This window comes from Camelus ferus, chromosome 3 (genome assembly GCF_009834535.1).
Source record: "Camelus ferus isolate YT-003-E chromosome 3, BCGSAC_Cfer_1.0, whole genome shotgun sequence".
Taxonomy (NCBI): domain Eukaryota; kingdom Metazoa; phylum Chordata; class Mammalia; order Artiodactyla; family Camelidae; genus Camelus; species Camelus ferus.
The window spans coordinates 38,433,404-38,455,389 of NC_045698.1; the positions used below are offsets into that span (position 1 = coordinate 38,433,404).

General features: G+C 39.0%; 1 protein-coding gene across 2 annotated transcripts in view; it reads left to right on the forward strand.

The window, feature by feature from the left end:
• The window catches only part of RAB3C (RAB3C, member RAS oncogene family), a 255,645-nt gene that overhangs the window by 189,437 nt on the left and 44,222 nt on the right, over positions 1-21,986 (forward strand). For both annotated transcript variants that reach the window (XM_014555580.2, XM_006180358.3), the window contains exon 4: positions 12,761-12,885. In XM_014555580.2, coding sequence (XP_014411066.1) covers positions 12,761-12,885 — 125 coding nt within the window. The remainder of the gene's footprint in view (positions 1-12,760; positions 12,886-21,986) is intronic.

The window sequence follows — 21,986 nt, forward strand, 5'->3', positions numbered from 1 at the left end:
ATGATTAAAGTCTGAATCTAATACAAACTAAATATGAGTAGCCACACTTCAATGTAATTCTATCATTTGTTTCATTATAAATTACTGAATTGTGTTACAAGTCAAAGAAATTGCACATTGGAAAGAACTCTTGGGCCACTTACTTTGCTATCTAACTGCAGAAGATTTGCCTCATAGGTTTTCTTACCAGATCAACCTAAAATAATGAGGGGAGACAAACCCTTCAGTCACCCGATTCAAAGTATTAGTTTTATTTGCTGAGACAGAGATCCAGTTCCCTTGTAATTAATTTCACCTTTGAGCACCTTATTTTCTCCCTTGGAGTTGGGCAAGAATGCTTATTCTGTCCGCAGCTTTCCTCTGTGCACTGGGATGTCAGATTCTCAAGAAATGCTATACCATGTTTTGTTATTTACAAGTCTTGTGGTTTTGCCAGAGGCCAGCTGAAGTTATTTCAGATAGCTCAGGAAGCCCTAGGGTTTTAGAATTTTGACGACACTGCTTTTGTTCAACATAGCCTGTATCTTTCTACATGTACTATTATTTCTCCTTATAGATGATTTTATTTTTCTCTTCTTTCATTTATTTTACTGGATAACGCCCACTGCATAGTAAGTAAATCCTAGTACATAGGCTTCCGTGTTCTCGCAGCTGACAGCATATATCCATTTAGCTCAATCTGGTCTTTCTGGAGTTGATAAATTACGATGGGAGAATCTAGCTATGTTAACTTTATTATTTACCAAAGTGTGTGTGGCAGAGGACACCTCTACAGTAGTGGGAGAAATGAGGCAGCCTAGACTTCTGAACCACAAAGTAGCATCCAGTTTTGTTTCCTGAATGAAAAATAATTCCAATGTTAACACAATGTGTTACTGAGGATTCAGCCCAGAAAACAGACCTTGGCCAGGTTGTTCAACAGAGTCTAATCCCAGATAACGAGGGGCACTGAGACTGTCCAGAGATGATCAACTACTGGGGTTTGAGGTGGTGTTTCTGAAGCCCACAAACTGGGACCACCACCTACTAAGAGCTACAACTGCGCATAGAGCTGCCGCCTCTTGTAGAGAGGCTGTGTTCCAGGCAGGGCAGAGGGACCCTGGGCTCTGCCCTCCTCCCTCTCCAGTCTCCCGATGGAGACTCCTATTGGAAACCAGCTGCAGGACAGCCTGGGAAACACTCATGTGAGGGTCAGCCTCCTGCCATACAGAGCACAGCGTGGGAAGGGCAAGAAATGTATGGGAGAACAAATAAGCAAGTGACTGATGCTTCTAGAAATTACTGGTCAAGAAACAGAAGTGCGTTTGTTGATACCCAAGTCCGCTTTGTGTGTGCATTCTCTGTGTATGTGTGTGAATGTATGTGTTAGAGTTCATCAATGTTTTGCTTTAATTTGAGATGTAATGAATATGGCCTAAAATGAGCTTCTCAAGAAGCATTGTGCTGTTGGGCAGTTTCCTCCTAAAGCGGGAGTTGAAGGCAGATGTGAACTTCCAGAACACGTGTAACGTGCACGAGATGTATCTTCCTTTAGTTGATGTATTGCTCTTACACATCAGTTGTAGTCTGCCCTCCTCGCTTGCTTGAATGGTGGACTTCTGGAATTTGACCCCACCAACATGGCGCCACCAAGGCCTTGTCTGCCCTTCCCCCTCCCCCAGACTCAAGGCTATCTGGGATGGCCCCTTACCCACACCCCTGCTGTCTCACCATCCAGGAGGGCAGTCTGAGCTCAACTCCCATAAGGGAACACTGATGTCAGGCCCAAGGGTCAGTCCTCAACCACCCTCCCTGCACTGTGTCCCCACCACCTCTGCCAGCCTGGAGGCCCCAGCCAGCCTCAGCTCCTCAGCCCCCTTGAAAGCCTCCTCCAACTCTTCACCCCGGAGACCCCGACCCCATTCTAGCACTGTGATCCTCTGTGTCAGTCTATGCATTTCTCTGACATGGAGATTAAATTCTTAGACTTCAAAATATTGAAGGACCCACCATCATCCTTATGAAAGCCCAGCATGCTGTCCTCTATCCTGCACCTGCCACACCCCCTCTACTTCCCAGAAGTCTGGCCTTTGGTCCTTATCCCTTCCCAGTTCCGTCAGCCCCCATGCAGCTGGAACCGCCACCACAACCTTCCCTTTGGAGGGGCCCTCACTTAGCTTGCTTATCTTACCATTAACTTTGGCCTGTTCTCTCTAGTGAATGTAGCAGCCTGAGGACAGTGGCCAGGTCCTACTTCTTTCTCCCCACCCCCCCACCACTGAAGTGCTGCTCACAGTGTGGTCTGAAAACCAGCAGCATTAACATCACCTGCGCGCCTCTTAGAAATGCCCAATCTCAGGCCCTGCCTCAGCCCTCTCGGATCAACATGTGTTGGTGTGGGACTCAGGACGCAGGGGATTCTGACGAGCGCTCAGCTTCAAAAAGCAGCACTGCGTGCTGCAGCCATGGGAGTCCTGGGCACAGTAGTCATTGGATAAACACCTGCTGACTTGGGTCTGTTTGCAGGTCAGCCCACAGTTTCCTGAGAGCAGAGGCTGTACCTTTCCTCCTGCCGTGTCCCCAGCCCCTCGCAAAACTGCTGATACCTTTGTTAGGCTGAAAAAGAATCAGTCGGACTGTGTTTTATTTTTGTTTGTTTTTCTTGCACTTTCACTTTTTCTAATGAGAGGTGACAAAACAGCAAAGGAAAATCACGGTGAGGATTGTTTAGAGAATGATTTTGAGCTAACACATCAATGTCATGTGGATACTTAATAATATCTGTTTGCCGGTAATAATGATACCTTTCACTCATATATCACTCTGTGGTCTCCCAAACTCTTTCATGGACATTTCCCTACTGATCTTCATGAAAATCTGGTGAAAATATTAGTAGGCTTTGTTCTCCTCTCTCAGCAGAGATTGAAGGAAGCTGAGAGAATTGCTCTGGGTTTTCTGAATTAGGTTCAAAAGCTAGAATTTGGGACTTTGAGCTCCTTCTCCAGTGGAAAGGTTTGCATTCCAATTGCTGTGTATTAGCTTAGTGTTTCTGGTAATTTACCCTTAACAGGTGTTCATTTTGTAATTTCTTCATCTGCAAAATGAGGAAAACGATGGTATCCACCTTTACAGTGTTGCAGGGATTAAATGAGATAATAAATGTAGAAGACTTAGCACCATTGCCTGACATAAAGGGTTAAATAAATGAAGCCACTGTTTTATTATTGTTAATTTATTGTTTTCTGTTTACATTTTACGTGTAGTATTATCCACTTTTTTATTATACCGTCAGAGAGATCAGTACATCACATGTGGGGTAGCAAGGACCAGAGTTTTCTCTATCTCAGAAGGTGTCCTTGCTAACTTTAGGGGACATTGAAGGCATTTAGTCTGACTCACGTGACTGGGATATTTCTCACTGCTGCCTCCGTTGGGTCTCTGCTCTTGCTGGTTCCTGTGCTCGTTACACCTAATGACGCATTAGATGGTTAAGTATCCACTGTGGTCACCATGGTTACTTCCCTTTCTCAAGTCCAGATTGCCTAGTCATTCTAGACACAAGCCTTCCTTCCATCAGTTAAGTTGTTGTGGTTAACTTCTTTTTAAAATAAGATAAAATCACAAGTCTTATCCAAATATAAGATGAAAATGTCAAAGATTTTGCTTGACTCAGCAATTAATGATGGAACCAGTAAGTGCTGCCAGGGTTCAAGGGTATGTAGAGGCAATCAGGGATGCTGGAACCAATTTACCGGTAGTTGCAAAAGAGGTGAATATCCATGGGGCAATGATCAGTTACATTCCACCAGGCACAAGTCATTTATATGTCTATTTTCTCTTGGCAGGAACTCATCTATAGTATTTATTCATTTTCTTCCACTTACAGAGTTGTAAAATAGCTCAAAGCTGATAAAAAGCAAGAGATGACCTGGAGAGGTGTGCTAGGCAGGATTCCCAGTCATCTTTTTTTGCTCACTTCAAAGTGTTTCACGATTTTCCTGCCAGTGGGGTCTCGGAAGAGTAGGCTAGCGTTAGAGGAATAGAGGATATGATTGTATCCAGTTTTATTTTCCTGCCTGGAACGGAGGTTTCACGGTCCTAGGCTTCAGACAGGCTTAGAGGGTATTTCTCCTTTTCTTTATCTTCTCTTAATACCCACTTCTCCTTTCTCTGTAGCTCCCACTTGCAAAGTCCCACAGACTTGTGGTCTCCCCCCCCATCGTGGAAACCCACCTTCCCCACAGGAGGAGACGTTCCCCACTCCTTGGTTTTGTCTTAATGTCTTGTTCACCTTAGTGCCCAGGCTTTGGTTCGCCTCTGTTCAGCACCCTGCGTGACCAAGGGGAAAGAGAAGGTTCTGGTGACTGAGTGAGGGCAGAGCAGATGTTAGAGTCTAAGTTCAGCTCGTCGTTCAGCTAAGAAGCAAGAAATCTTATCAAAGACCATACATTTCCCCAGGGACAATGCAGTCTTGTCTTTGAGAAAAGGATATTTCGATTAGTATGACATTGGCCTTGGCAGTTGTGGAAGAATGATCCAGGCATCCTAGAGCCTAGGAATGTCTGCGCCTTTCCTGGGTCAGACTTCATTCCTGCCCATGGAAGAGGGCAGAATGGGAGTCTGTCTGTTTTCCCAGAGAGTGGTGCTTTCTCCACCCAGTTGTTGTTGTTCTTTCCTGCATAGACGAGAGATGCCCAATTGTTCCTACACACATATGGATTCAAAAAATAGAATTTGACATTTTGTAAAATCAAAGATGAGAAATGATAAACAGAGGCATGATGGAAAAGGGCCTAAGGTTGATTTTAGACTAACAGTGCAGAATCTGAACAGTTCCAGAACCCCGCTGATCAAGATGGCTGCTTCTTGAGTTCTTGGAATACGTGCTTACTCTTGGCTCTCAGCAACAGACAGCCTGCAGAGAGGAGGGTCAGACAGATTCTTCAGACCCATACATTTCTGCTCATGGCCACACATAGCCTAATGATACTCATATATATGGAGATTTTGGGCATTTCAGTTTCCCCAGGAGACATATTTTTATTTTTGAAAAACAAAATCAACTGTTCAGCAGATGAATTTCTTACCACCTTTCACATTCAGTAGAAGGTGGCCACTTCTCCTCCCTGTGGAGCAGACAGCATGTTGTAGACCATCAGGCAGGGGGAGCATCAGGATATAGGCCCACAGCAGCCACTAGGTAATTGCATCGTCTCCATTAAGATGCTACTGCACATCTTGAGTCTCAGCTTTGTTGTCTACAAAATGAAGGAGTTGGACAAGGGCCCTCCAGAGAAACTATTCCATGATGTCAGGTGCTAAGTTACTCCCCAAGTAGCCTCATCCTGATCGTTGGTGCTGGAGCAGGAAGGAAAACATGCCTCCTACAGGCTGGAATGAATAACTCATCACACAGATGGCTTTTGCAGGCTGCCGAGGAACCAACACTTGCCCTTCTGTACCAAGGACATGGTCAGGATGCCAAAGGCCATGGAAGAACTCTGCCATCACGTCCTGAAAGGGATGTGGTAGGGCGCTGGCTGGTATCACATACGATGGTGATTCTCCTTTATGCTGTTTTATTTGATGCTTATATTCTCTACCCACTAGACTTCTTAGGAATTTTTGCCACATTCAGTCACATTCAACCTTCCCTGGTGGGCAAAGGGACCTTCCATTGCTTCAAAGAAGACTTTAAAGCCAAGAGCTGCAGATACTGGCTGTTGGAAGTCATCCAGCCAGTGCAGAGGTGGCAAGGCTGGGTGATATGGGCAGAGCACCACCAGCATCTGCTACCAATTGCCCTATACCTAACTCTGTATTTCTAATTTGCATTTTCCCCTTAAATTAAGCCCTCATGTTTTTATTAGTTTTAGGCCTTTAAAACCTAGAACCACCCATAGTGATAACTCCTACTTGTTGAAAAAATGCAGCATGTTTGAGAAATTCAAAGAAATTAGTAAGGTTATACCAGAGTTGGGAGGAGGAAGGGTAGTGTTATTGGCGAATAGGTTCATGTCTCATCACAGAAAGGATTCAAAGACAAGTCTCAGAGGTCAAGAAAGCAAAGTGAGGATTTATTATTAGGTGATAGTATATTCTCAAGGAGTGAGCAGGCAGACTCAGGTGAGTAGCTGCACTGAGTTTTTGGCAAGCTGGTTATATGGAGTGTAAAAATAAATGGATGAAGTAGTCGTTGGAGAGGTAGGGGTTTGGAGTCATAGTCCCTGATTTCTGTCCCAGTTCCACATTCCCAAGGGGAGGAGGGAATTTTGTCCTTATTTAATCTTGTTCAGAAGTGTCATGGCATTGGTACATGATGGGTAATTCTAATCTGCAAGGCTAATTTTATTGTAATGAGGGCATAATGAGCAAATGAGGTTACATTCATTACATTCAGACACTGGAGATTCCTGTGTTTACCTCTCTTATCTTTGTCTGCCTCCAGGACACTTGTCAAACCAAAAGGTGTAATTTCTTAGCAGTCTGGAGTTTCTTGTTTTTCTCTGTCTGCCCAAGGACCCCTGTTTTTCACAAGATGTGTGGTTTCCTGCCGTCTGGCCTGTGCCCCTCTTTCTCTGCTCATATCTAGCTCTCTGCCTGCTCTAACAGTAGCAAGAGATGAAGTGAGAAAGGAATGCCAAACTATATGAAGGGTGTTATGTTAAACTGGGCTCTTCTAGGTTTGGCTGAGATTTGCTGAACTCTGTGGAACTCAGCTGGGCTCCTCCTGGCTTCTCATTAATAGGACAGGCTGGCAGTTTGTGGGATGGGCTCTTCCCATGATGAAGAGCAAGAATGCTAAAGGGCTGATGAAACTCACAACACCTCTGATGCCTATTGCTCACCAGTGGCTCATATCAAATCTCCCCATGTTCCATTGGCCAAAGCAATTCACTTGGCCCAGTCCAAAGCCAGGAGGGTGGGGAAATATAATCCACTTACAGGGCAGAAGGTGATGTTAGTGAGGTCAGTAATACAGTCTGCTGTAGGATTTTCACCAAGATGTTAATGGTGGTTATCTGGAGGGAATGAGATTTCTGATTTTGACTTTTCACATTAGCTTTTTCTCTTATTAGAATTTCTAATGAGAATGTAACAATTTTACCCAAAATTGTAAACCTATTTCTTTAAATAATGAAAGGTATGAAATACTGGAGAACATTTATTTGAGGATAGTTTTTTAACTCCTTTATTAAGTGAATTAATGTACGTATGAAAAGCTTAGCTCCTCAACTTCCTAAGTTACCTATTAGCATTTATAGCATATGTAAATCTTTGGGTTTCATTATGTTTTTATTTTACTCTCCTTATTACTACTCTCTCATTTTAAAAAATATTTGGTATATACGTTTTATTTTATATGTATCTCTGTAAACCATCCGCAAACACTTTGAGCGTTAGATGGGAAATAAACAGTATTTCAAAACTGGAAAAGAAAGCTATGGGGAGAGAGCCAACCAAGGGATACATACAAACTCAGCCCCAGTGGTGCATACAAATCACTGGGAGAGATTATTTTTTAAATGCCGGTGATGACATCCCTAGAGGTTCTTATTTAATTGTCTTAAGTTGAAGTAATTTTTAAAAGATCTCTAAGGATTGAGAAAAATTGAATAAATAAATGATTAAATGAGTGGAAAAGTAACAGAAGGGCCAATCCTATGTGATGAGCAGTAGCAGATTGGGGAATTTCCTTAACAATGTGAAGTCTGCTGAGATGCTGGAAGCTGAGGCTCCTGAATGTTGAGGAGAATAAGGGAAATGGATGCTGAGGAGAACTCTGAGCTTCCAGAACTGAGAACAGGACTGCCAGTAAGATCTGTCTGAGATTCACTGGGTGGGGAAGAGCTAGTCATTCTCTCTGATGCCTCATTTTTCCTGTATATAGCCCAGATCAGGTCCCAGGAGATAACTGCTTTTTTGGGTTACTGAAGTACATTTGTGGGCTGCTTTTCAGAACATTAAGACTAACAAGAGTCTATTCTCTTTGAAAACAGGTTGAACTCATAGGAAATTACTTATATACCCAGAACAAGGGAAAAGAAATAGAGATATTGCAGGATTTGGTTTAGTTGTTCATAGCTCTCCTAACTTAAATAATTTTATTCTGTGCAGAGGTCAGTCATGTATGTATTAAATATGGAAAACTCTTCATCTTCCTCTGCCTCATAATATAAAACAAAAACAAAGCAAAAACAACAAAATCCTCTCTCCACGTATATATTTATAGAGGAAACATATAAAATATGTAAATAATATTATTCCTTTGATAACTAAGGAATAGCTAAACTTTTTAAAAAGCTACAGATTAATCTGTTCTTAGAAACAATAATTAGTACCTATATGTGAACTAAAAGAAATGTGCCATATACTGTACATATATATGTATTTACATGCAATATAATGTGTATATGCAGTCAAACTGTAATAATTCTACCTAATAAAACTGAAAAAGGAGAAAATATATATATATATAAATATAGAAAGAGAGGGGTGTTGTTTCATCTTTGTTTTTAACTAAAAGGCAAATAACAGATTTTTTTTTTTTTTTTTTTAGTAACCATGATCTGGTACTGATAAGGTCTGAGTTAATTGCCATTTGTAGAGTAACCATGGTGACCAGCATATTGCTTCTGAGTCCATTAATCTTGTTGAGATTAACAGTAAATCCCAAAGGATCTTTTGCAGTGATTCAGAAATAAATCATCTTTTCACATGTATATTACTTGGCAACAGCCACTTTCTTGAAATATGTCTCTCTAACAGGCAAAGAAATGACAGTCCCTAATGAGGTGATGAAAACCCATTCCCAAATAAGAAATTTTATAAAATCCAGCAAATGATTGAAAAGGTTTATGCAGAAATATTACACGAAAGGAGGATTTATTCAATAAACATGTGTCATACTCCTAATAGACATACCAAAGGAAGGCCGTTTACTCTCAGTTAGGAATGTATCTGGGTAGGACCTCAGCCTTGAGATATGAACTAGAAACAAAATTTGAGATTCTTAATTTAAAAAAGAAATTCAAATTTATTTAGGTTATAGAAATTAGAAAGGAACAGTTGAGTTGGGTTTAGGAAGAACTGCTGGCTACCCAAGCTGGGACTAATAATGTATTGTATTTGTAAAAAGATGTTTGCAACTTAGACAGTAGAGCATGACCCTACCTAAAACCGTATTTGTCCTACAACAGCCCCAGAGATTAAGTACAAAATGTGGCAGCCTCATTTTACAGATGAAGATCCTGAGGCCAAAGAATGCAAAATGACTTTTCCATAGTCACTTAGTATTAATGCTTTCTTTTAAATGAGCGGAATACCTTGTTAGGATTCTGAATTGGAAGGGATAGGAACTGGGTTGTTATCCCAACATTCTTCTGACCTTAATTTATATTGCACTCTAGATGAAATACGCACAACTCTGGGTCTTTCTGAACTCACGGGGCTTATATTTTCTCATCTCCAAGCTTTCCTGAGTTAAGGGAATAATCTGAGGTCGTATTTCAACCTTTGTCTTCAAACATCAAATAAATACCAAGAAAACAATAGCATATTACAGAATCTAAGATGCACAATTATTCATATTTTAATATCTCTGAAACTAGATGTGCCTTAGAGTCAATAGTTTATTATAATCACTGTGCAGCAGTATGAAAACTGGATTTCGTTGCCTGTGCGTGCACTAACTTGGTCATAGCTGCATATATTGTCACCAACTCAACTGGGTGGTAAAACCATTAGTATGTGGGTAGAAAGTTACTATGTACAGAGAAAGAGGTATCAATTTGATACTAGTGATATGAATACTCATTCTGGAGTAATGACCATGATTTCATATTTTCCTGCAAAGCAACAACGTAGTGCTCTCCAGGACTTAAGGAAAGATACCCACAAGCAGAGGGGTATGTTGACTTTTATTACCGAGATAGTCATGGGATGATGACTTGTCACATACAAAGCAACTGAAGGCAGGAAAAAATTGCTAAATCCTTCAGAATACATGAAAAAAAAAATTCAAAGTAACAAGAAGCTGATGTGAGAAATGTGTGTCTTGCAGGACAATTGGTAAAGCATTGTACCATAGTTTCATTGGCTGCTTCTTTTTGTTCTTGGCCATTCATAAAATAATTTTCATCATACAATCCATACCATCTTAGATTCTATGATATGTGGTAATTCATGAATCAGTCGGCCTGGTTCTGACCCCCTGTAGCTGGTGATTGGACTTTGCCTGAAGCTGCACTGCTGATAGTGGACAGCATCAGAAAGTCCAGAGTAGTCAAAACCAAATCTTATTTGATTAACCAACTCTGAAGGCAAACTGACCTTTTGCTTACCTCAGCACCAATGCCCTAGAACACAGTTCTTACCTGATTAAAAAGAGAAATGGTCTCCAATGGCTCTAAGATAATGGTTCTTTATAATTCCCTGGTAATTAGAAAATACTCATTTTACATTATTTCCTTGGCAATTTAGGACATTGAGGAGATTACAGGAAAATATTTCTTATATAGGAGCAAATAGAAAGGGAGATGGTTCTGATATAATCATGGCCCCCCAAGTTTTATATGTATAAAATATAAATACAGTATAAACAAGGAATGTTGTGTATGCGTGGATGTATGATCTATCACTGTGGCCTCCTAGGACCCCAAGAGATATTATGTTAGCAGAACTGAGAGGCTCAGACATGTTTAATGGCAGAAGAAAGCATTCCATTAGCTTAGCTGAAGAGTACAAATCAGCTAGCTGAGTTGCTTTTTCCTTATCTTCCCAAAGGTGCACCCTGGGTTAAGTTTATACAGTCAGGGCTGCAGCAGGATGAGTTTGCCTAGGTCAGAGGAGGGCTAAATATTTTCAGGCAAGCCTTTGTCCTTGGTAAATCCAGTAAGCCATGTCATTTACATACTAGCCCCACACCCTTCCTTACACAAGTATGACACTCTGTGACTCCCGTCTCCCTAAACCCACCCAGCATATTTGATTTCTAGCTGTTTGTTAGAACTTTCTCCAATAACATGGTGGCTGTCAACCCAGGGCTTTTTCAGGCATAGACCAGGCTGTGGCTTACAAGACTGTAGAAGCAAAGGGACATTTTTTTTTAAATTACTTAAGGAAGTCTGATTAGATTTCATTTCCTTTAATTAATTCATCATTTTCATATACCCCACACATAAGATGAGTGAAAAGTATAGATTTTGAATGTCTGCCTTTATTTCCCCCACTTCATGAATAGAGGCTGAATTGCACTGTTTCGAGAGAAATCAATTGTTAACTTAAGTATCAGAATTAGGTCACATCCCTAAATTTTTCTGATAAAAACATGCTGCACTTTGAGGTGTTCACATGGAACCAAAGGTATATTTCACCAGATATTTTAATCTCTTTTGAAAACTTGTTCTATGTTCAGGGACGTGCTCTGAAATAAGACCCTGTCTGCCTCTTAGCTCTCTCCTTTCTTCTTGTAAGGGAGAAATGGTGATCACATCTCATTGAAAGCTCTCCTGCTGCAGTTTAAAGCTATTTGCTTTTATTCTCCCTTCAGGTTGAAAATAGCTCATCACTATTTTCTATTTTAAAACCCTGAAGGGTTTGACAGTTGCTAGTAAGAACGTGCCAAGCTTCTCTTTTTGACACTTTACAAATCCCTTCCTTTCAACTTGCATTAACTGGTTAGCTTTCATCTCTCTCTCGACCACCCACTGGGCAGTGTGTCTTTCCCACCTATCTTGGATTGTTCTCCAATAAGAATGTGACCAAGAAAAAGGGAGGGTTAAAGAACATGGCTTCCTTTCAGCTTCCTCTCCGAAATGACAGCAGACGCACTAGAACTCCACTTCTCAAACTTTCAGTGAGTAGTACGAACACGTGTGGAGGAGCTCAGGCTTGAGAGCTGTGCTGCCTGGGTCTGATTCCCAGATCCACCACTTCATTGAGTGATCTTGGGCAGATTGTCTAGCCTCTCTGTGCCGCATGTTCCTCAGCTGTAAAACGGGGCTGGTAGTAATTTCCGCCTTGAGTTACCCTAAGGGTTAAGTTAATGTCATATGTATAAAGGGTTTAGAACCTGCAAATATAACTATTATAATTATCATCTAGTTTCAAAATCAGAAGTTGGTTATGTGCATCATGATCAATACCAGAAGCTTATTCTGAATCCTAGATCCCTGTTTATAGTAACTTAAGCCCATTGTGCTGCAATTTTGACATTAATCAAGCTGATGCTTTTCCCTTTAAAATGTAAAGTGTGAGTATATCAGTTCTTATAATCTGTTTTTAAAAATTATTATTACCCCCAGATTTCCTAACCCAATTGTCTTAGATCTTTGAGTTGTGACTATAGCTTGGTACAATGACGTTTTTGTGTGATGGGTAGTAACAGTGATCAACCATCTCAGGTTTCTTGGAACTGAGGGGTTTCTTGGGACATAGGACTTTTACTGCTAAAACTGAGAACATTGGGATGGTTGAACACTCCAGCTCTAAAGGGACTGCATGAGGTGGAGTAGAAGGGGAGAGAAATAAGCAGTAGTATTCTTAATCTCATCAAATACAAAGGAATTCTTAATACAACACTGCTATTCCCCTGATTTTTGACTCATATGATCCCTGATGAGCATCTAAAAGATAGAATTGTACTGAACTCATTAATTCTAAATGTCAGAAATTTGGGCTTCATTTTTGCTGTTGTCATCATCTCTGAGATGTATTTCTTCTACATTGTACGCTATTGCGCTTTCCTCTAATCATTTTTTGCCTGTTCTTTTTCTTTTAGGTCAACTCAAATCAAAACATACTCATGGGATAATGCCCAGGTTATCCTGGTTGGGAACAAATGTGACATGGAAGATGAGCGGGTCATCTCAACCGAGAGAGGCAAGCATTTAGGAGAACAACTCGGTAAGAAATGGATTAACAAATTAATAAGAAAGAGCTTGATAATTATTTGCAACACTGTACAGGGTCCCAGGTAATTGCTAGCATGGGTTTAATGAAAAGACTGTCAACCCGACAGTGGAAACCAACATATCCTTGGTAAGTAGTAAGTGGATTTCCCACTTTCTGTGGCATCCTTAGAATCCAAGCACAATTACAGAAGCAAGATGGACAGCCAGCATTTTGATCTAGTACAAGGTGTTCAAATTCTCATTTCATAAGAAAGGCAGCATATGTCTTGCTGCTATTCCTTTGGGTTTTTTTTTTTTCTCTATACATGACATTTTGCACTGAGTGAGCACTTTATTATATTGTGTGACTGTTGTTTTCAAGTTTCCATTAGAGGAGAGTGGGTAATTGGCACAGAATAGGTCATGTTATAGATTCTGCTTCTATAATGTGTGTTACTGTTACAAACCTCTTTGAAACTCAATCTCCTCATCTCTTATGAATAAGTATCTTAACCCGCGCCTACTTTACGAAGTCCTTGTAGAGCATCAACTGAGGTAAGAGATAGATATTCATGAGCTTTAGAAATGGCAAAGCAATTTCAAGCACAAAACATTGTATCTAGACAGAAAAATGATGGAGTTTGTAAAGGTACAAAGGAGGGGATCATGACTGATTTATTAATTCAGGGTGTTTTTACTAAGCACCTGCTTTATATCCTGCCCTGTACCAGACATCACAGGGGATGAAAGAAAAAAAAAAAAAAAGAGCCCAGTCCCTGGGCTCAAGTTGCTTTCAGTCAAGTGGGGAGACCAGAGATATACACAAAGAAAGCAGAAATAACAAGATAACAACAAAAACAGGATAATGAGGAGGTAATAAGCTTGGAGGCAGATGCCAAGAGGAAAGCAATAAGGATGAGGGCAGGAGAGAGGTGTTGGAAGGAGGGGTAGGCGTGAAATGGGACAGGAGGCAGATGAAGAGCAATGCAGAGGGGACACCTGGGGAGAAAATGAATGGAAATGAGCAGAACAGCTAGGAAGAGGTGAGTGATGAGAAGAACTAGAGGTCATATGGGTTAAATGGCAGGGTAAGTCTTGAATGGTCCCGAAAGGACAGTAGACAATGAAAACCATGAAGAGAAGAAATGTTATAAATAAAGGGCACAGTGGAGCCAGGGACATGGGAACATTGAGAGGACAGTGAGTGGAAAAGTTGGAACCTAGTGTAATATGGAAGTTGAGTGGATTTGGGGACCAATTCCAGCCCTGGAGCAAAGGAGCTGGAACTTTTTCTTTCTTCCTTTTCTTTCTTTCTTCCTTTTCCCCATTCTTTCTTTCTTTCTTTTTCTTCTCTTTCTCACTCCTCCTTTTCCTTTTCCTTCCTTCCTCCCTCCCTCCCTTCGTTCCTTCCTTCTTTCCTTCCTTCCTTCCTTCCCTCCCTGTAGACAGGAGAGAACATTGAGAGATTCTTAGCAAGGGCAAGTCTGACTTTCTAAACTTTTTGGCCAGGACCTACAATGAGAAATACATTCAGTCTACCAACTCAATGCATACATACCTAGAGAGAAAGAGAATGAAACAAAAATTTCACAAAAGACATTTACCCGTGTTAGATGGGATTTGTTCTGATCCTATTCTCTTTCTTCTTTCTCTTCTTTTAATAATGATTTCACTCACTAAATAAGTCCTAGGATCCAATAATGTGCCTCAACCTACTAAAATTTGAAAAACACCACTCTGCAGGGGGCACTGTGGGACTAACCTGCTGGAGGTGAGCAGCACAGATTAGAGAAGCAGAGATCCTCTGAATGGGTCACTCTATCACTTGGTCATCTCATAAATGAACCCTGCACAGTCCAGTTGGAGAGCATGACCATTTCCTCATGAAATTAGTGAGTTCATTAGACTAAAGGCTATCACTCAATGGCAAGAACACTCCCACCAAATGTCCTTGCAGCCGCCCGTGAGAAAGTCATGCAGCTGACATCTGGCCTCTCTGTATCAGCTCTTGAGCTTTTATCATCTCGTTCACAGGGCCTCCCTTCATTCCATCAGTTTAACAGCCTTTTCTATTAAAAAAAAAAAAAAGTCTGAAAAACATGGCAATCTTTCTTAGCCCTCTTAATGCCTTAGGAAGTTAGGAATGAAGAATAAAATATTCCCCACGAGAAAAGAGAAAGGAAGTCTGGGAGAGGGTTGGCAGGGTGGCTTCCTGCATCCATCTTTTCCCTCCCTGTATTTTCTTGACTAGTCAGGCATATGCCATGTGGGGGGAGAAACTGCTACACAGATGCGTGTGGCTTCTATATATAAACCAGAAAATTGTTTGGTTCAAAGAAAAATACATTTAGAGCCAAGAATTGTTGAATGACATTGGTACAAAGGAGTGAGGTAACTGGCTACTTTTTTTTTTTTTTTTTTTACCACTGTAATAATTACTCTGGTGTTGAGAAGGTCAGGTTGTGGAAGAGGACATTAGAATGGTGGAAATGCATCAAGAGGGTGACTTTCCTGAGAATTCCACTGACTGACACACACACAAACCCTTTTTATGTGGTACATAGATGTAGGAAATTTCCTGAAATTGTGAGGCAGAAATGTTTCTGTTCCCAGGCAGGTTCTTCCAATGATTGCTAATTGATTTTTTTGCTCTCTGTTCAATAAACTCTAACAGTAGTCATAGCAACCAACCCTTGTGCATTCTTAGGGAGTCATTTACCTCCTTTAATATGGTTTGATCTTCTCATGACTACACACACTTATATAAATGATCATGAAAGATCATTTGTATGGGGAAAAAAAACCCTCACAGTATAAATTTAAATGTTTTAAAGGTCTTAGCTTAATTTTTAAAAATTACTGGTAAAATTCCATCCTCTAGAACACCATGACATACACACGGAGATTGAGCACTGCTTTTTAAATGTCATTACCACATTTTGGCAGATGGCTCCAAATAACTGCTTTATTGATCTGGTTACAATTAATTCTCCATTGTGGATGGTTACATCCATAGAACATTTGCTCATCCTAATGAGGGTGCTTGATGGAACTGAGCTGTAACTGAGGTCTTTAAAACACTTGCAATGGCAGCTGCCCTTGACAATCCAATTTAGTTCACCCAACATTTACAATACGTCAGGTGCTTGGGAGTACATGATAACCCTGTCTTTCAGGAACGACCATTGCAGTGCCTGAAATAGACAATAGACAATGAACACTTTCTGGCCTTCCCTTTCCTGGTTGGTTTGTTTCATTTGGCCTTTGGCATACCCTCTTTGAACCTTCCATCTTGTCTTCCATACCGTGGTTTCTTTCTCTCCAGCCATATCTTGGCTGTTTTCTTGGGAGCCTCCTCCTCTTTCTCCCTATTGCACTTTGCCTTTCCATCCTTGGCCCACCACTCCTCTCTCTTTCACCCTCACTCAGATATTCCCAACCACTTCTGAGGCATGAACTCTGCCTATAGACTAAGGACAGCCAAGTCCTGTCTAGCCCTGACCCTTTCACTTTCATTTCTGTCTCCTCTACTCACTTGCCAGCTGCGCATAGTCAGTACTTCCGACTTAGGGGGGCCCTCTAAATCATCCGCAGCTGAATCCTCCAGGGTCCTTTTTCAGGTGCATGTTTGTCAACCCTAACTTGGACATGCTATATCAAAGCTTCTGAAGTTGAAGCCTGGAAATCTACGTGTTTAGCCAACACCCTTTTGACTTTTCTACACCAGATTTTTAGAACACTGGCTTAGTTGGCTATGAGTGTTTGGATAAAGTAGGGAATTGCCCCCAGAGCTGAACACCATCCTGTAACTGATATTATCCTTCCCAGTTGTGTTTTTGACGTTTACTATAGGTGCACATACCTATAACAATACGTAGGAATGTTTTGAATTTTTATTTTTATCCAAATGCCAAATGTATAACATGGCAATCATCTATATATATGTATAATCTCACAATTTAAGTTTTAAATATAAAAATATTAAAGTAGAAAAAATAGAAATGATTAGAGATAGAAGTTTTCCTAAAATAGAAGTAATGTAACTGGGAATAAGAGCAAAGAAATTTATGGAGGAGAAGGGATTTGTATTGCCTTGAAACTATAGATGAAAGAATACTTGAACTATTTTTACCAGCTCTGAATGGGCAGAAAGTGCAGAAATTCTGAGGTTTCCCAAAAATGTAGTCAGAAAAAGAAAAATTACAGATAAATTAAATTTGCCTCTGGAGAGAAGTGATTATTTTTAATCAATAATTTGTAAGGATCCAATTTTGTTTTTAATTTGCATTCATGTTTCTTCCTAAAACAAATATCAGATCCTCTTCCTCTTACTCTCCATTCAAATAATTACATATCATGTGCATGTTTACTAAATCCAGACCTGTCCTCTCCATCCTTCCCCCTTGTCCAGTTCAGGGACCCCATGAGGATTTCCGACAACTGTGAAATATTCTTATACTTTGCTGTCTTTCCAAGCTGTAAAATTACCTCCCCTTCTTTTCACATGTAATGACTTTTTGTTTTGATTATTCATCTGACAAATGTTTATTAAACACCTATAATGATACCAAGGAGTCATGAAATATGTATCTTCCTTCTCACGGAGCTTAATTTGTGGTCTAGTTAATATCCATCACCATACATAATTACAAACTTTTCCTTGTGTTGAGAACTTAAGATTCTCTTAGAAACTTTCAAATGTGTAATACAGTATTAAGTGTAGTATTGTGCTGTACATTACGTTTCCATGATTTATTTATTTTATGACTGGACATTAGTACCTTTTGCCCCCTTTCATCCATTTTGCCCACTCTCCCGACCCCCCACCTCTGATAACCACCAATTTATTCTCTGTGTCTACAAGCTGAGGTGTTTTTTGTTGTTGTTTTTTGTAGTTGTTGTTGTTGTTGTTGTTTTGGGATTTGTTTAGTTGCTTTGAGATTCTGCATATAAATAAGATCATGTGGTATTTGTCTTTCTCTCTCTGACTTATTCCCTCAAGATTCACTCGTGTTGTCATAAGAGGCATGATTTCCTTCTTTTTTATGGCTGAATAATATTCCTCTGTGTGTGTGTGTCCATTCATCCAGTGATAGACACTTAGGTTATTTACATACTTTGGCTTTTGTAAATAACGATGCACTAAACATAAGGGTGTCTGTATCTTTCTGAGTTAGTGTTTTTGTTTTTATGGGATAAATGCCCAGAAGTGGAATTGCTGGATCATATGGTAGTTCTATTTTTAATTACTTGAGGAACATCCATACTGTTTTCCGTATGGCTATACTAACTTACATTCCCACGAACAGTGCACAAGGGTTCTCTTTTATTCACACCCTCACAAACACTTGGTAATCTTTTTGATAATAGCCATTGTAACAGGTGTGAGGTGATACCTCATTGTGGTTGTAATTTGCATTTTGCTGATGATTAGTAATGTTAAACATCTTTTCATGTACCTGTTGGCCATCTCTATCTATCTCTTTGGAAAAAAGTCTATTCAGATCCTCTGCCCAATTTTTAATCAGATTTTTTGTTTATTGATTTTGAGTTGTATTAGCTCTTTATATATTTTGGATATTGACCCCTTATCCTGATACATGATTTACAAGATTTTTCTCCCATTCTGTAGGTGGTCTTTTCATTTTGTTGATAGTGTCTTTGCTGTGCAAAAGCTTTTAAGGTTGATGTCCCACTTGTTGACTTTTGCTTTTGTTGTTTGCCCTCTGGGTGTCATATCCAAAAAATTATTGTTGAGACCAGTGTTGAGGAGCTTCTTCCCTATGTTTTCTTCTAGGAGTTTTATTTATAGTATCAGGTATTGTGTTTATTTCTTTGAATCATTTTGAGTTGTCTTTTGTTGAGTGGTGTAAGATAGGGATCCAATTTCATTGTTCTGCATGTGTTCATCCAGTTTTCCCAACTCCGTTTGCTGAAGAGAGTATGTTTCTTTATTGAGTGCTCTTGGCTCCCTCGCTGAATATTAGTTGATCTCAGCAGGGGTTTAATTCTGTGCTCTCTAATCCTGTTCCATTGGTCTGTGTGTCTATACTGGATTTTTAAATTATTATTATTATTACTGTAGTTTTTGTAGTATAGTTTGAATTGTGATACCTCCAGCTTTGGTTTTCTTCCTCAGGATTCCTTTGGATATCCAGAGTCTTTGGTGGTTCCATACAAGTTTTAGAATTGTTTTTTCTATTTCTGTGAAGAATGCCCTTGCAATTTTGAATGGGGATTGCATTAAATCTATAGATGGCTTTGTTCATTACAGAGATTTTAATAATATTAATTCTTTTAATCCATGACCACAGGCTGTATTTCCATTTGTTTGTGTCTTCAGTTTCTTTCAGCGAAGTCTTGCAGTTGTCTTATTTAGATCTTTTACTTCTCGGGTTCAATTTATTCCTAAGTATTTTACTGTTTTTGATGCTATTGTGAATGGGATCTTTTTCAGATAGTTCAACCTTAGTGTAAAGAAATGTGGCTGATTTCTGTATGTTGATTTTGTATCCTATAACTTTATTGAAATTTTTGATTAGTTCCAAAAGTTTTAGGTTGAGATTTTGGAATTTTCTATATAGTGAATCATAATTATCTACAAATAGCAAGTTTTACTTCTTCATTCCTGATTTGGATGCCTTTTATTTATCTTGCATCCCTCTAGCTAGGACTTCCAGTACTGTATTCAATGGGAGTGGTAAAAGCAGGCATTCTTGTCTTATTCCTGATCTCAGAGGAAAAGCTGTCAATGCTCCTCCATTGAGTATAATGTTAGCTGTGGATATGTCGTATATAATGAGGTATATCCCTTCTATACCCAGTCTGCCAAGAGTTTTTATCATGGAAGGATATTGTATTTTATCTAATGCTCTTCTGCATCTGTTGAGATGATCATGTGATTTTTATATTTTATTAATATGATGTATTGCACTTACTGATTTGCGTATATTGAACCAGTCTTACATTGCAGAGATAAAAGTCCATTTGGTCATGGTGTAGAATCCTTTATATGTTCTCTTGAATTTGGTTTGCTGATATATTGTTGAGAGTATTTTCATACATATTCATCATAGATCTGTAGTTTTCCTGTGGTGTCCTTAATCTGGTTTGATATCAGGGTGGTACTAGGCATCATAGAATGAGTTTGGAAGTTTTTCCTTTTCTTCAGTTTTATGGAAAGTTTGAAAGGAATTGGTGTTAATTCTTTGAATGTTCGGTAGAATTCACCAGTGAAGCCATCTGATCCTGGGGATTTATGTGTTGGGAGGTTTTTGATTGCTGATTCAGTCTCTACTCATTATTGGTCTGTTCAGATTTTCTTTTTCTTGCTAATTCAGTCTTGTTAGGTGTGTGTTTCTATAAATGTATCCATTTCTTCTAGGTTATTTAATTTATTGGCATGTAATTATTCATAATAGTCTCTTAAGATCTTTTGAATTTTTGTAGTATCAGTTGTAATGTTTCCTTTACTTCTAATTTTACTTCTTTGGATATTCTGTCATTTTTTCTTAGTCTAGCTAAATGTTTTTCAATTTTATCTTTTCAAAGAAGCAGCTCTTAGTTTCAATGATCCTTTGTGTTTTTCTAGCCTCCTTGTCATTTATTTCTGCTCTGATCTTTTATTATTTCCTTCTTTCTGCTCAATTTGGGCTTAATGTATCTTCTTTTTCTAGTTCCTTGAGGTGTAAATTTAGTTTGTTTATTTAAAATCTTTCTAATTTCTTAATATATTTGTTCCACTATAATTGTTCCTCTCAGAACTGTTTTGGCTGCATCCCATAAGTTTTGATATGCTGTATTTCCATTTTGGTTTGTTTCCAGATAATTTTTTATTTCTGTCTTGATTTCTTCATTGACCCTTTGGTTTTCAGAATAGTGTTGTTTAGTTTCCACATATTTGTAGATTTTCCAACTTTCCTCTCTTTGTTGATTTCTAGTTCATGCCACTGTGATAAGGTAGTTGGTGTAATTTCAATCTTCTTAAATTTGCCAAGATTTTTTTTGTGTGTCTTATCATATGATCTATCTTGGAAAATGTTTCATATGTACTTGAGAAAAGTGTATATTCTGCTGTTGGATAGAATGTTCTGTACATGTCTGTTAAGTCCATTTTTTTTTTCTAGTGTATGGTTCAATTCCAACATTATCGTGTTAATTTTCTGTCTGGATGACCTATCCATTACTGACAGTGGGGTATTGAAATCCCTTAATATTATTGTACTGTTGTCTATTTCTCTCTTTTAGATAATTTATTTGCTTAATATATTTTGGTGCTCTGATGTTGGATACATATACATTTATCACTGTTACATCTTTTTGATTCTTTCATCATTATATAGTGATCTTCTTTGTTTTCTTCTGTTGTTTTGGGCCTGAAATTTATTTTGTGTGATGTAAGAATGGCTACAACATACTTTTGGTTTTCACTTACATGGAGTAGCTTTTTTCATTCCTTTACTTTGAGCCTTTGTGTGTCTTTAGAGCTGAAATGAGTTGCCTGTAAGCAGCATATATTTGGGTCATTTTTTTTTTTTTTGATCCACCCAATCCTTTGGATTGGTAAACTCAATCCATTTACTTTTAGAGTGATTTTAAATATGTATATATATGTATACACACATATAGTTTTTATTAAAGTATAGTCAGTTTACAATGTTGTGTCAATTTCTGGTGTACAGCATAATGCTTTAGTGATACATAACATACATATATTCATTTTCACATTATTTTTCACCGTAAGCTACTACAAGATAACTGATTATAGCTCCCTGTGCTATATAGTATGAACTTGTTTATCTATTTTATATATATCAGTCAGTATCTGCAAATCTTGGACTCCAAATTTATCCCTTCCCACCCTCTTCCCCCACTGGTAACTGTAGGTTTGTTTTCTATGTCTGTGAGTCTGTTTCTGTTTTGTAAATAAGTTCATCTTTTTTTTTTTTTAAGATTCCTCATATAAGTGATATCATATCATAGTTTTCTTTCTCTTTTTGGCTTACTTCACTTAGAATGACAATCTCCAGGTCCATCCATGTTGCTACAAATGGCATTATTTTATTATTTTTTAATGGCTGAGTAGTATTCCATTGTATTTGTACACTGCAACTT